This window comes from Ranitomeya imitator, chromosome 6 (genome assembly GCF_032444005.1).
Source record: "Ranitomeya imitator isolate aRanImi1 chromosome 6, aRanImi1.pri, whole genome shotgun sequence".
NCBI classification, from domain to species: domain Eukaryota; kingdom Metazoa; phylum Chordata; class Amphibia; order Anura; family Dendrobatidae; genus Ranitomeya; species Ranitomeya imitator.
Window position 1 is genome coordinate 212038821 of NC_091287.1, and position 13519 is coordinate 212052339.

General features: G+C 44.2%; 1 protein-coding gene across 6 annotated transcripts in view; it reads left to right on the plus strand.

Moving 5' to 3' along the window:
- The window catches only part of BRD9 (bromodomain containing 9), a 243300-nt gene that overhangs the window by 16484 nt on the left and 213297 nt on the right, over nt 1-13519 (plus strand). For all 6 annotated transcript variants that reach the window (XM_069730459.1, XM_069730455.1, XM_069730457.1 and 3 more), the window contains exon 2: nt 1128-1351. In XM_069730459.1, the coding sequence (XP_069586560.1) occupies nt 1128-1351 (224 nt within the window). The remainder of the gene's footprint in view (nt 1-1127; nt 1352-13519) is intronic.

Here is a 13519-nt window from a genome sequence, read left to right on the forward strand (position 1 = left end):
TACAATCCAAGGAGCTTGTGTCTAGCATTTGGCCCTTGGCCTGTTACATTGACCGTAGGGGCCTCCAGCTGTTACTGGGGAGAGAAGCCTGTGCTGACGATGTGATCTGTGTATTGTCGGGGGCCCACGGGATGCTGGACAGAAAGCTGCAGAAATCTGACTGTCTGCCGCAGAGCATGCAGCAATTGTATCAGGTTTGCGATATGGAAATCCAACAAGTGTGAACATGATCTTAGAGCGGGCAGTTCAAAAGGTGACCGTCTGCTGTGGACATTGACCGTGGGTGCTTGTATGGTAGGAGAGCTCCATTATTGCTATGTGGCCCTCACCACAGACCGACTGCTACATCTGGATCTATCTCCCATTGCAATGCTATACTGTAGCACTTTACATGCTGCTGTCAGGAATGACCACCCCCTTTTCCTGCCCATCTGCTGCGATGTTTAGGTGCCAAAGCGGGGTGTCACCTGACTGGCACGGCATTACTCACTTGAAGTCCAGTGTTAGGCTACGTTCACATTTGCGTTCTGCCGGGCTGCGTCGGGCGCAGCCGCGGCGACGCATGCGTCATGCGCCCCTATATTTAACATGGGGCGCATGGACATGTGTTGCATTGCGTTTTGTGACTCATGCGTCTTTTTTGGCGCACGCGTCAGAGCGCAGAGGACGCAGCAAGTTGCATTTTTTTTGCGTCCAAAATCATGCCAAAAAGACGCATGCGTCACAAAACAATGCGTTTTGCATGCGTTTTGGTTTGCGTTGTGCGTTGCGTCGCCGACGCAGCACCGCACAACGCAAATGTGAACGTAGCCTTAAGCATTCACCTTTTCCAAAAACATAAATCACAAAAGCTAAAAACAATTTGCATCTTTTGTATTGCTGGATCTGTATTTGTCTGAACAAATATGAGTTGCCCCATATGTTGACTGCCGAAATGGTGGAAACAATTGTGACAAAGTCAAATTCTTTTTTAGAAGCCGTTATCATTTGTGTTTAAAAAATGCTGTATAAAAATTGTGTATCGCCATTACCATACTGACCCACAGTACAACGCTACCAGGTCATTTGGCCTCCATGCACACACTGTCTCCCGGTCTGTGACAGGTTATGTGTTTCTATCATTTCAGATTACGTGGGGAAACCTTCAGAAAAGCCTCTGAAATTGGTTCTTAAAGTTGGTGGAAGTGAAGTGACTGAATTGTCTGGATCTGGCCATGATTCTAGTTACTATGATGATCGTTCAGATCACGAGCAGCGAGAGCGTCATAAGGAAAAAAAGAAGAAAAAGAAAAAGAAGTCAGAGAAAGAGAAGGATAAACATGTAGATGATGAAGAAAGGAGGCGTAGAAAGGTATGGGGGTATCTGCGAGCCTAAATGATGCCTCTGCTCTCATGAATTCCGTGTACCATTTATGCAGGCGCCACAATTGTCAGTGTCATCTTAAGCAGGTTTTCCATGGCTTTTTCAAATTACCAGAGCGCTGGGATCTTTCTTAAGTCCCCACTCTCCAGCACCAATATTCCAGTGGTCTCTTCAGTGACTTGGCAACTGATTGGCTGCAGGGTGAAGTGATTGATGGATAGGCCACCATCACTTAAGGGGGAATGACCTTCTGCTCAACAGCTCTGCCCCCCTCTCTCGCCAAATGAAAAGTATTATTATATAAATTATTAAAACTAGTCTATAAATTAAATGTGTAACATGGAAAAACAGAACTGATCCCAAAGCAAAAGGAGCAGTTATATGGGAAAATAAAAGCAGCGTGGTGGCACAGTAGTTATTGCAGCTCTGGGGCCCTGGGTTCAAATCCACCAAGGACAAAATCTACAAGGTTGATCCTCAAAGTTTGAGCCTTAAACCTCTTCGACATCCATCGCACCGTTACAGTGCCATACATGTACGGCACTGCATTAAATCATGTGTATATTCGCTGCTTCCAAAGTGCTGCGGTTTATTGAACGCAGGTAAACCCGCATATGTTCACTGAACCATGCGGAATCACTGCCTTCAATACATTTCTATTGATCCTCGGTATGGAAGCATGTTTGTTGTCCTTTCAACCCATCGGTGCCCCATAATCATGTGACAGGTGTGCCGATGGGCAGAGCTAGTGACGCGCTTCCATCACGGGCTTGTCGGAGATTGACAGCGGCATTCAACATGTTATCAGCCGGGGGTGAATCTCAATTCCCCTCACCCCCCTGCAACTGTTAGGCCGCTGTCACACTTGCGAGTTTTACGGACGTAAGAGCGCAGAAAATACGTCTGTAAAACTCGCAAAACAAACGGCACAATTATTCTCTATGCCCCTGCTCCTATCTGCCGTATTTTACTGATCTATGTTATACGGCTTTCTACGGCCGTAGAAAATCGCAGCATGCTGCGTTTGTCACCGTATTGCGCAAAAGAAATGCCAATGAAAGTCTATGGAAGCCCCAAAAATACGGATTACACACGGACCAGCAGTGTGACTTGCGAGAAATACGCAGCGGTGTTAGAGAGAAAAGCCGGCAATTCAGTGCGGTGTACAGTAAAATCACACTGACAGCTTACATTAGAATAGGTAGAATAAATGTGTACACATATATATATATATATATATATATATATATATATATATATATCAGTGAGACACATATGTATATATATTATTAGTTCATACAGCGCTAGATAGCTTTAAAGCCGGTAATTCAATTACCGGCTTTTGCTATCTCCTTCCTAAACCCGACATGATTTGTGACATGGTTTACATACAATAAACCATCTCATATCACCTTTTTTTTTTTTGCATATTCCACACTACTAATGTTAGTAGTGTGTATGTGCAAAATTTGGTTCTATCTACTAAATTAACCCCTTCCCGACCTTTGACGCATACGCTGCGTCATGAAAGTCGGTGCCATTCCGACCCATGACGCAGCATATGCGTCATGGAAAGATCGCGTCCCTGCAGGCCGGGTGAAAGGGTTAACTCCCATTTCACCCGATCTGCAGGGACAGGGGGAGTGGTAGTTTAGCCCAGGGGGGGTGGCTTCACCCCCTCGTGGCTACGATCGCTCTGATTGGCTGTTGAAAGTGAAACTGCCAATCAGAGCGATTTGTAATATTTCACCTAAAAAACTGGTGAAATATTACAATCCAGCCATGGCCGATGCTGCAATATCATCGGCCATGGCTGGAAACACTTATGTGCACCCACCCCACCCCTCCGATCGCCCCCCCAGCCCCCCGATCTGTGGTCCGCTCCCCTCCGTCCTGTGCTCCGCTCCCCCGTCCTCCTGTCCGCTTCCCCGTGCACCAATCACACCCCCTGTGCTGCAATCAAACCCCCCCGCACTCCGATCCCCCCCCCGCACACAGCGACCCCCCCCCGTGCTCCGATCCACCCCCCCCGCACAGCGATCCCTCACCCCGTGCTCCAATCCTTCCCCGTGCTCCAATCCTCCCTCCCGTGTTCCGATCCACCCCCCCCCATGATCCGATCCACCCCCCCGTGCTCCGACGCCCCCCCCGTGCCCTGATCTCCCCCCCCTTATACTTACCTGGCCGCCCGAGGTCCGTCCGTCTTCTTTCCTGGGCGCCGCCATCTTCCAAAATGGCGGGCGCATGTGCAGTGCGCCCGCCGAATCTGCCGGCCGGCAGATTCGTTCCAGAGTGAATTTTGATCACTGAGATATATCCTATCTCAGTGATCAAAATAAAAAAAATAGTAAATGACCCCCCCCTTTGTCACCCCCATAGATAGGGACAATAAAAAAAATAAAGAATTTTTTTTTTTTTCACTAAGGTTGGGGTAAGAACTAGGGTTAGGGTTAGGGGTAGGGTTAGGGGTAGGGTTAGGGTTAGGGGTAGGGTTAGGGTTAGGGGTAGGGTTAGGGGTAGGGTTAGGGCTAGGGTTAGGGGTAGGGGTAGGGTTAGGGCTAGGGTTAGGGGTAGGGTTAGGGCTAGGGTTAGGGTTTCGGTATGTGCACACGTATTCTGGTCCTATGCGGATTTTTCCGCAGCGGATTTGAAAAATCCACAGTGCTAAACCGCTGCCAATTTATCGTGGATTTACCGCGGTTTTTCTGCGCATTTCACTGCGGTTTTACAACTGCGATTTTCTATTGGAGCAGTTCTAAAACCGCTGCGGAATCCGCAGAAAGAAGTGACATGCTGCGGAATGTAAACCGCTGCGTTTCCGTGCAGTTTTTCCGCAGCATGTGTACAGCGATTTTTGGTTCCCATAGGTTCACATTGAACTGTACACTCATGGGAAACTGCTGCGGATCCGCAGCGTTTTCCGCAGCGTGTGCACATACCTTTAGAATTAGGCTATGTGCACACGGTGCGGATTGGCCGCTGCGGATTCGCAGCAGTGTTCCATCGGGTTTACAGTACCATGTAAACATATGGAAAACCAAATCCGCTGTGCCCATGGTGCAGAAAATACCGCGCGGGAACGCTGCGTTGTATTTTCCGCAGCATGCCAATTCTTTGTGCGGATTCCGCAGCGTTTTACACCTGTTCCTCAATAGGAATCCACAGGTGAAATCCGCACAAAAAACACTGGAAATCCACGGTAAATCCACAGGTAAAACGCAGTGCCTTTTACCCGCGGATTTTTCAAAAATGATGCTGAAAAATCTCATACGAATCCGCAACGTTGGCACATAGCCTTAGAGTTGGGTTGGAATTAGGGTTGTGGTTAGGGTTAGGGGTGTGTTGGGGTTAGGGTTGTGGTTAGGGGTGTGTTGGGGTTAGGGTTGTGATTAGGGTTACGGCTACAGTTGGGATAAGGGTTAGGGGTGTGTTGGAGGTAGAATTGAGGGGTTTCCACTGTTTAGGCACTTCAGGGGGTCTCCAAACGCAACATGGCGCCACCATTGATTCCAGCCAATCTTGTATTCAAAAATTCAAATGGTGCTCCCTCACTTCCGAACCCCGACGTGTGCCCAAACAGTGGTTTACCCCCACATATGGGGTACCAGCATACTCAGGACAAACTGCGCAACAATTACTGGGGTCCAATTTCTCCTGTTACCCTTGAGAAAATAAAAAATTGCTTGCTAAAACATCATTTTTGAGGAAAGAAAAATGATTTTTTATTTTCACGGCTCTGCGTTGTAAACGTCTGTGAAGCACTTGGGGGTTCAAAGTGCTCACCACATATCTAGATAAGTTCCTTGGGGGGTCTAGTTTCCAAAATGGGCTCACTTGTGGGGGGTTTCTACTGTTTAGGCACACCAGGGGCTCTGCAAACGCAACGTGACGCCCGCAGACCATTCCATCAAAGTCTGCATTTCAAAAGTCACTACTTCCCTTCTGAGCCCCCACGTGTGCCCAAACAGTGGTTTACCCCCACACATGGGGCATCAGCGTACTCAGGAGAAACTGGACAACAACTTTTGCGGTCCAATTTCTCCTGTAACCCTTAGGAAAATAAAAAATTCTGGGCTAAAAAATTATTTTTGAGGAAAGAAAACGTATTTATTATTTTCACGGCTCTGCGTTATAAACTTCTGTAAAGCACTTGGGGGTTGAAAGTGCTCACCACACATCTAGATAAGTTCCTTTGGGGGTCTAGTTTCCAAAATGGGGTCACTTGTGGGGGGTTTCTACTGTTTAGGCACACCAGGGGCTCTGCAAACGCAATGTGACGCCCGCAGACCATTCCATCAAAGTCTGCATTTCAAAAGTCACTACTTCCCTTCTGAGCCCCCACGTGTGCCCAAACAGTGGTTTACCCCCACACATGGGGTATCAGCGTACTCAGGAGAAACTGGACAACAACTTTTGTGGTCCAATTTCTCCTGTAACCCTTGGTAAAATAAAAAATTCTGGGCTAAAAAATTATTTTTGAGGAAAGAAAACGTATTTATTATTTTCACTGCTCTGTGTTATGAACTTCTGTGAAGCACTTGGGGGTTCAAAGTGCTCACCTCACATCTAGATAAGTTCCTTTCGGGGTCTAGTTTCCAAAATGGGGTCACTTGTGGGGGGTTTCTACTGTTTAGCCACATCAGGGGCTCTGCAAACGCAACGTGACGCCCGCAGAGCATTCCATCAAAGTCTGCATTTCAAAACGTCACTACTTCACTTCCGAGCCCCAGCATGTGCCTAAACAGTGGTTTACCCCCACATATGGGGTATCAGCGTACTCAGGAGAAACTGGACAACAACTTTTGGGGTCAAATTTCTCCTGTTACCCTTGGGAAAATAAAAAATTGCGGGCTAAAATTCATTTTTGAGAAAATAATTTTTTTTTTTTATTTTCATGGCTCTGCGTTATAAACTTCTGTGAAGCACTTGAGGGTTCAAAGTGCTCACCACACATCTAGATTAGTTCCTTTGGGGGTCTAGTTTCCAAAATGGGGTAATTTGTGGGGGATCTCCAATGTTTAGGCACACAGTGGCTCTCCAAACGCGACATGGTGTCCGCTAATGATTGGAGATAATTTTCCATTTAAAAAGCCAAATGGCGTGCCTTCCCTTCTGAGCCCTGCCGTGCGCCCAAACAGTGGTTTACCCCCACATATGGGGTATCTGCATACTCAGGACAAACTGGACAACAACATTTGTGGTCCAATTTCTCCTATTACCATTGGCAAAATAGGAAATTCCAGGCTAAAAAATCATTTTTGAGAAAAGAAAAATTATTTTTTATTTTCATGGCTCTGCATTATAAACTTCTGTGAAGCACCTGGGGGTTTAAAGTGCTCAGTATGCATCTAGATAAGTTCCTTGGGGGGTCTAGTTTCCAAAATGGGGTCACTTGTGGGGGAGCTCCATTGCATAGGCACACAGGGGCTCTCCAAATGCGACATGGTGTCCGCTAACAATTGGAGCTAATTTTCCATTCAAAAAGTTAAAAGGCGCGCCTTCCCTTCCGAGCCCTGCCGTGTGCCCAAACAGTGGTTTACCCCCACATATGAGGTATCGGCGTACTCGGGAGAAATTGCTCAACAAATTTTAGGATCCATTTTATCCTATTGCCCATGTGAAAATGAAAAAATTGAGGCGAAAATAAATTTTTTGTGAAAAAAAAGTACTTTTTCATTTTTACGGATCAATTTGTGAAGCACCTGAGGGTTTAAAGTGCTCACTAGGCATCTAGATAAGTTCCTTGGGGGGTCCAGTTTCCAAAATGGGGTCACTTGTGGGGGAGCGCCAATGTTTAAGCACACAGGGTCTCTCCAAACGCGACATGGTGTCCGCTATCGATGGAGATAATTTTTCATTCAAAAAGTCAAATGGCGCTCCTTCCCTTCCGAGCCTTACCATGTGCCCAAACAGTGGTTTACCCCCACATGTGAAGTATCGGTGTACTCAGGATAAATTGCCAAACAAATTTTAGGATCCATTTTATCCTGTTGTCCATGTGAAAATGAAAAAATTGAGGCTAAAAGAATTTTTTTGTGAAAAAAAAGTACTTTTTCATTTTTACGGATCAATTTGTGAAGCACCTGGGGGTTTAAAGGGCTCACTATGCATCTAGATAAGTTCCTTGGGGCGTCTAGTTTCCAAAATGGGGTCACTTGTGGGGGAGCTCCAATTTTTAGGCACACGGGGGCTCTCCAAATGTGACATGGTGTCCGCTAAAGAGTGCAGCCAATTTTTCATTCAAAAAGTCAAATGGCGCTCCTTCCCTTCCAAGCCCTGCCGTGCGCCCAAACAGTGGTTTACCCCCACATATGAGGTATCAGCGTACTCAGGACAAATTGGACAACAACGTACGTGGTTCAGTTTCTCCTTTTACCATTGGGAAAATAAAAAAATTGTTGCTGAAAAATCATTTTTGTGACTAAAAAGTTAAATGTTCATTTTTTCCTTCCATGTTGCTTCTGCTGCTGTGAAGCACCTGAAGGGTTAATAAACTTCTTGAATGTGGTTTTGTGCACCTTGAGGGGTGCAGTTTTTAGAATGGTGTCACTTTTGGGTATTTTCAGCCATATAGACCCCTCAAACTGACTTCAAATGTGAGGTGGTCCCTAAAAAAAATGGTTTTGTAAATTTCGTTGTAAAAATGAGAAATCGCTGGTCAAATTTTAACCCTTATAACTTCCTAGCAAAAAAAAATTTTGTTTCCAAAATTGTGCTGATGTAAAGTAGACGTGTGGGAAATGTTATTTATTAACTATTTTGTGTCACATAACTCTCTGGTTTAACAGAATAAAAATTCAAAATGTGAAAATTGCGAAATTTTCAAAATTTTCGCCAAATTTCCGTTTTTATCACAAATAAACACAGAATTTATTGACCTAAATTTACCACTAACATGAAGCCCAATATGTCACGAAAAAACAATCTCAGAACCGCTAGGATCCATTGAAGCGTTCCTGAGTTATTACCTCATGAAGGGACACTGGTCAGAATTGCAAAAAACGGCAAGGTCTTTAAGGTCAAAATAGGCTGGGTCATGAAGGGGTTAAAGGGTTAAATGGCGGAAAAAATTGGCGTGGGCTCCCGCGCAATTTTCTCCGCCAGAGTAGTAAAGCCAGTGACTGAGGGCAGGTATTAATAGCCTGGAGAGGGTCCATGGTTATTGGGCCCCCCCCTGGCTAAAAACGCCTGCCCTCAGCCACCCCAGAAAAGGCACATCTGGAAGATGCGCCTATTCTGGCACTTGGCCACTCTCTTCCCATTCCCGTGTAGCGGTGGGATATGGGGTAATAAAGGGTTAATGCCACCTTGCTATTGTTAGGTGACATTAAGCCAAATTAATAATGGAGAGGCGTCAATTATGACACCTATCCATTATTAATCCAATAGTAGTAAAGGGTTAAAAACACACACCCATTATTAAAAATTATTTTAATGAAAAAATCACAAAGGTTGTTGTAATAATTTATTCTACGCTCAATCCACTCACTGAAGACCCTCGATCTGTAACAAAGTCAAAATAATAAACCAACAATATCCTTACCTTCCGAAGATCTGTAACGTCCAATGATGTAAATCCATCTGAAGGGGTTAAAATATTTTGCAGCCACGAGCTTTGCTAGTGCAACGTTGTTCGTGGCTGCAAAACCCCGGGGAATGAAGGTAAAGTAGGTCAATGACCTATATTTACCTGCATTTTGCGGTGAGGCGCCCTCTGCTGGTTGTCCTCAGTATGTGTGTATGTATATATATATATATATATATACATATATATATATATATATATACATACATACATACATACATACATACATATATATATATATATATATATATATATATATATATATATATATATATATATATATATATATATATATATATATACACATATATATACACATATATATACACATATATATATATATATATATATATATATATATATACATACATACATACATACATACATACATACATACATACATACATACATACATACATACATACAGTTAGGGCCAGAAATATTTGGACAGTGACACAAGTTTTGTTATTTTAGCTGTTTACAGAAACATGTTCAGAAATACAATTATATATATAATATGGGCTGAAAGTGCACACTCCCAGCTGCAATATGATAGTTTCCACATCCAAATCGGAGAAAGGGTTTAGGAATCATAGCTCTGTAATGCATAGCGTCCTCTTTTTCAAGGGACCAAAAGTAATTGGACAATGGACTCTAAGGGCTGCAATTAACTCTGAAGGCGTCTCCCTCGTTAACCTGTAATCAATGAAGTAGTTAAAAGGTCAGGGGTGGATTCCAGGTGTGTGGTTTTGCATTTGGAAGCTGTTGCTGTGAGCAGACAACATGCGGTCAAAGGAACTCTCAATTGAGGTGAAGCAGAACATCCTGAGGCTGAAAAAAAGAAAAAATCCATCAGAGAGATAGCAGACATGCTTGGAGTAGCAAAATCAACAGATGGGTACATTCTGAGAAAAAAGGAATTGACTGGTGAGCTTGGGAACTCAAAAAGGCCTGGGCGTCCACGGATGACAACAGTGGTGGATGATCGCCGCATACTTAATTTGGTGAAGAAGAACCCGTTCACAACATCAACTGAAGTCCAGAACACTCTCAGTGAAGTAGGTGTATCTGTCTCTAAGTCAACAGTAAAGAGAAGACTCCATGACAGTAAATACAAAGGGTTCACATCTAGATGCAAACCATTCATCAATACCAAAAATAGACAGGCCAGAGTTAAATTTGCAGAAAAACACCTCAAGAAGCCAGCTCAGTTCTGGAAAAGTATTCTATGGACAGATGAGACAAAGATCAACCTGTACCAGAATGATGGGAAGAAAAAAGTTTGGAGAAGAAAGGGAACGGCACATGATCCAAGGCACACCACATCCTCTGTAAAACATGGTGGAGGCAACGTGATGGCATGGGCATGCATGGCTTTCAATGGCACTGGGTCACTTGTGTTTATTGATGACATAAGAGCAGACAAGAGTAGCCGGATGAATTCTGAAGTGTACCGGGATATACTTTCAGCCCAGATTCAGCCAAATGCTGCAAAGTTGATTGGACGGCGCTTCATAGTACAGATGGACAATGACCCCAAGCATACAGCCAAAGCTACCCAGGAGTTCATGAGTGCCAAAAAGTGGAACATTCTGCAATGGCCAAGTCAATCTCCAGATCTAAACCCAATTGAGCATGCATTTCACTTGCTCAAATCCAGACTTAAGACGGAAAGACCCACAAACAAGCAAGACCTGAAGGCTGCGGCTGTAAAGGCCTGGCAAAGCATTAAGAAGGAGGAAACCCAGCGTTTGGTGATGTCCATGGGTTCCAGACTTAAGGCAGTGATTGCCTCCAAAGGATTTGCAACAAAATATTGAAAATAAAAATATTTTGTTTGGGTTATGTTTATTTGTCCAATTACTTTTGACCTCCTAAAATGTGGAGTGTTTGTAAAGAAATGTGTACAATTCCTACATTTTCTATCAGATATTTTTGTTCAACCCTTCAAATTAAACGTTACAATCTGCACTTGAATTCTGTTGTGGAGGTTTCATTTCAAATCCAATGTGGTGGCATGCAGAGCCCAACTCGCGAAAATTGTGTCACTGTCCAAATATTTCTGGCCCTAACTGTATATGTATGTATTATTTTTATTTTTTTTTTTTTTTTTTTTAACACATGGATCCCTTGTATAGCCGTGTGTTGGTTTTGCAAGCCTGCGAGAAAAACACGCAGTACGGATTACATACGGAGGATGCCATGCGCAAAATACGCTGACCCACCCTGCCTACGGAGGAGCTACCGACCACTTTTTTTTGGGACTTTTCAGCGTATTACGGCGGTAATATACGGACCGTATTGTCTTACGCTGAGTGTGACGCCGGCCTTAGGGGCACATGGCAGCTGATCAGATGAGCTGTCATGTGCCTAAAAACATTTGGCAAAACTGAGCTTGCATCAAACAGGGGGGTGCGGCCTTTGACCTATAGGTCATAAAGACGTTAAACACAGCAGGGCACTGGGATAATGCAGTAATAAGACTATTGACATGAAGCAGAACTGTCAATGTGGGAAGGGGTGAAACTGTTGTGGCCGTAAATATTGAACGATTTCATAGATAAGGAGTGTGTATTGTCCTCTGATTGGGGTCTGCTGTCCCCATCAGATCTGAAGAGCACATTACTTACTTGATGTATAAAGACATAAATCCATCTAACACATGTATTCCTGTTCTGAGTGTGTCAGTGGTCAGCATAAGCTTGTACACCAAGACTCTTCTGTCTGAATTACCTGTCAGCAATTTCTTATCACCTGTTGCCTTTCCAAGCAATTTCATGTCACTGCCACAACAGTTTCTCCCTTTCCCACTTTTATAGTTCTGCTTCCTGTCACCCATCTTATTACTGTACTGTTTCACTCCCTGTTCTGTATAAATGTGACTCTTCATATATTTTGTGTTTTTCTGAGGTTGATGAAGAGACCTGAGTAATCTTGAAAGCTTGCTGATTGTTGTCCTCTTTTCAGTTAGCCATTAACCCCTTCCTGACGTGCGTCGTACATATACTGCTCTGCGGGAGGTGTGTTCCCGCTAAGAGCAGTATATCTACAGCGGCACAATCTCGTGGCCTCACGCTGAGCACTGCGACGATCGTATGTGACAGCTGACACCCCGCAGCAATACCCACAATCGGTGCTAGCACCGATTGCAGGCATTTAACCCCTCTGATGCCGCTGTCAGTAGTGACAGGGGCATAGTGAAGCATCGGGAAGGGAAGGAAAAAAATAAAGGTTAAAAATCCCCAAATAAAGAAAAAATATATATTTTTCCAATAAATACATTTATTTATGTATATTAAAAAAAGAACAATAAAAGTACACATATTTGGTATTGCTCTCAAAATAAAGCGATGCAAAAATAATTATTTTTTTATATTAAAATAGTTTTTATTGTGTAAAAAGCGCCAAAACATTTAAAAAAAGATACGTCATTTATATCGCTGTAATTATACTGACCCGAATAATAAAGATGTCTTACCAATTTTAGTACACACGAACGGTATAAAAACAATAAGCAATTCTTGAATTGTTGGTTTTTGTTAATTCTGTCTCTTAAAAATTAGAATAGAAAGCGATCAAAATCTGTCATGTTCCTGAAAATGATACCAATAAAAATGTTAGCTCGTCCCGCAAAAAAAAACAAGCCCTCGCTTCACTGTCGGTCGAAATATGAAAAATTATAGCTCTCAAAATATGGTGATGCAAAAACTAGTTTTCACAATAAAAAGCGTCTTTTAGTATGTTACAGCTGTCAAACATAAAAACTCAATATAAATCTGGTATTTCTCTAGTAGCCTTCCACGACAACCACCAGGAGGTTGTCTCCATACCCTAATGGGGGACAGGAAGCACAAGAGGTTAAAAACCCCTCCCACCTCCCATTAACCAGTGTCTTTCCTGTCCCCCATGGGGCATGGAGAGGTTCCTGGTGCGCTGCAGCGGCGGCTCTAGCAGTGTACCTGTTTCTTTATTTCTTTGCCGGGCACTAATGGTCGGGCCCCCCGTGGCTTCCTCCTGCGCTGTGCCTCCCGTCTCCTCTGGATTCTGGGACCGCATTCCCGGTCTTCCTGCGTCCTCTTGCGGGGACAAAGCTGGCCGGTGAGCCCACCTGGAGGCCTCCCTGAGCTCTCCGGCGTCTCCCCCTCCAGCGCACGCTGTTCGGCGACCCGGAAGTCAGGTGACTCTCCACTTCCGGGTCGGCACTCCTGTACAGGAGCGACACAGGGCAGCGCTATGGATCACCGAACGGCGTGCGAGGCACGCTGCATCCTCGCACGCCTGCCTGGGACTGCGGAGGGGGAGGGGCGGCTAATTGCCACGCGCTGGTGCAGGCTTATTTTCTATATAAGTTTAACAAGAACTGACATACTGGATATACATAGAGAGTATATGGTCCTATAGAGACGGGACCAAAATGAGAGCGCAGCCGCGACTCCACAAAATATGCACAACCTACAAGCGAACAGGAGTATACTCTCATATATAAGTGTACGTAAAAATGAAGCCCTGAGTCTAGAAGTAGTATCAAAAAAAGTGAAACATTTTTATTAGACAAGGCTCATTGTGGATAC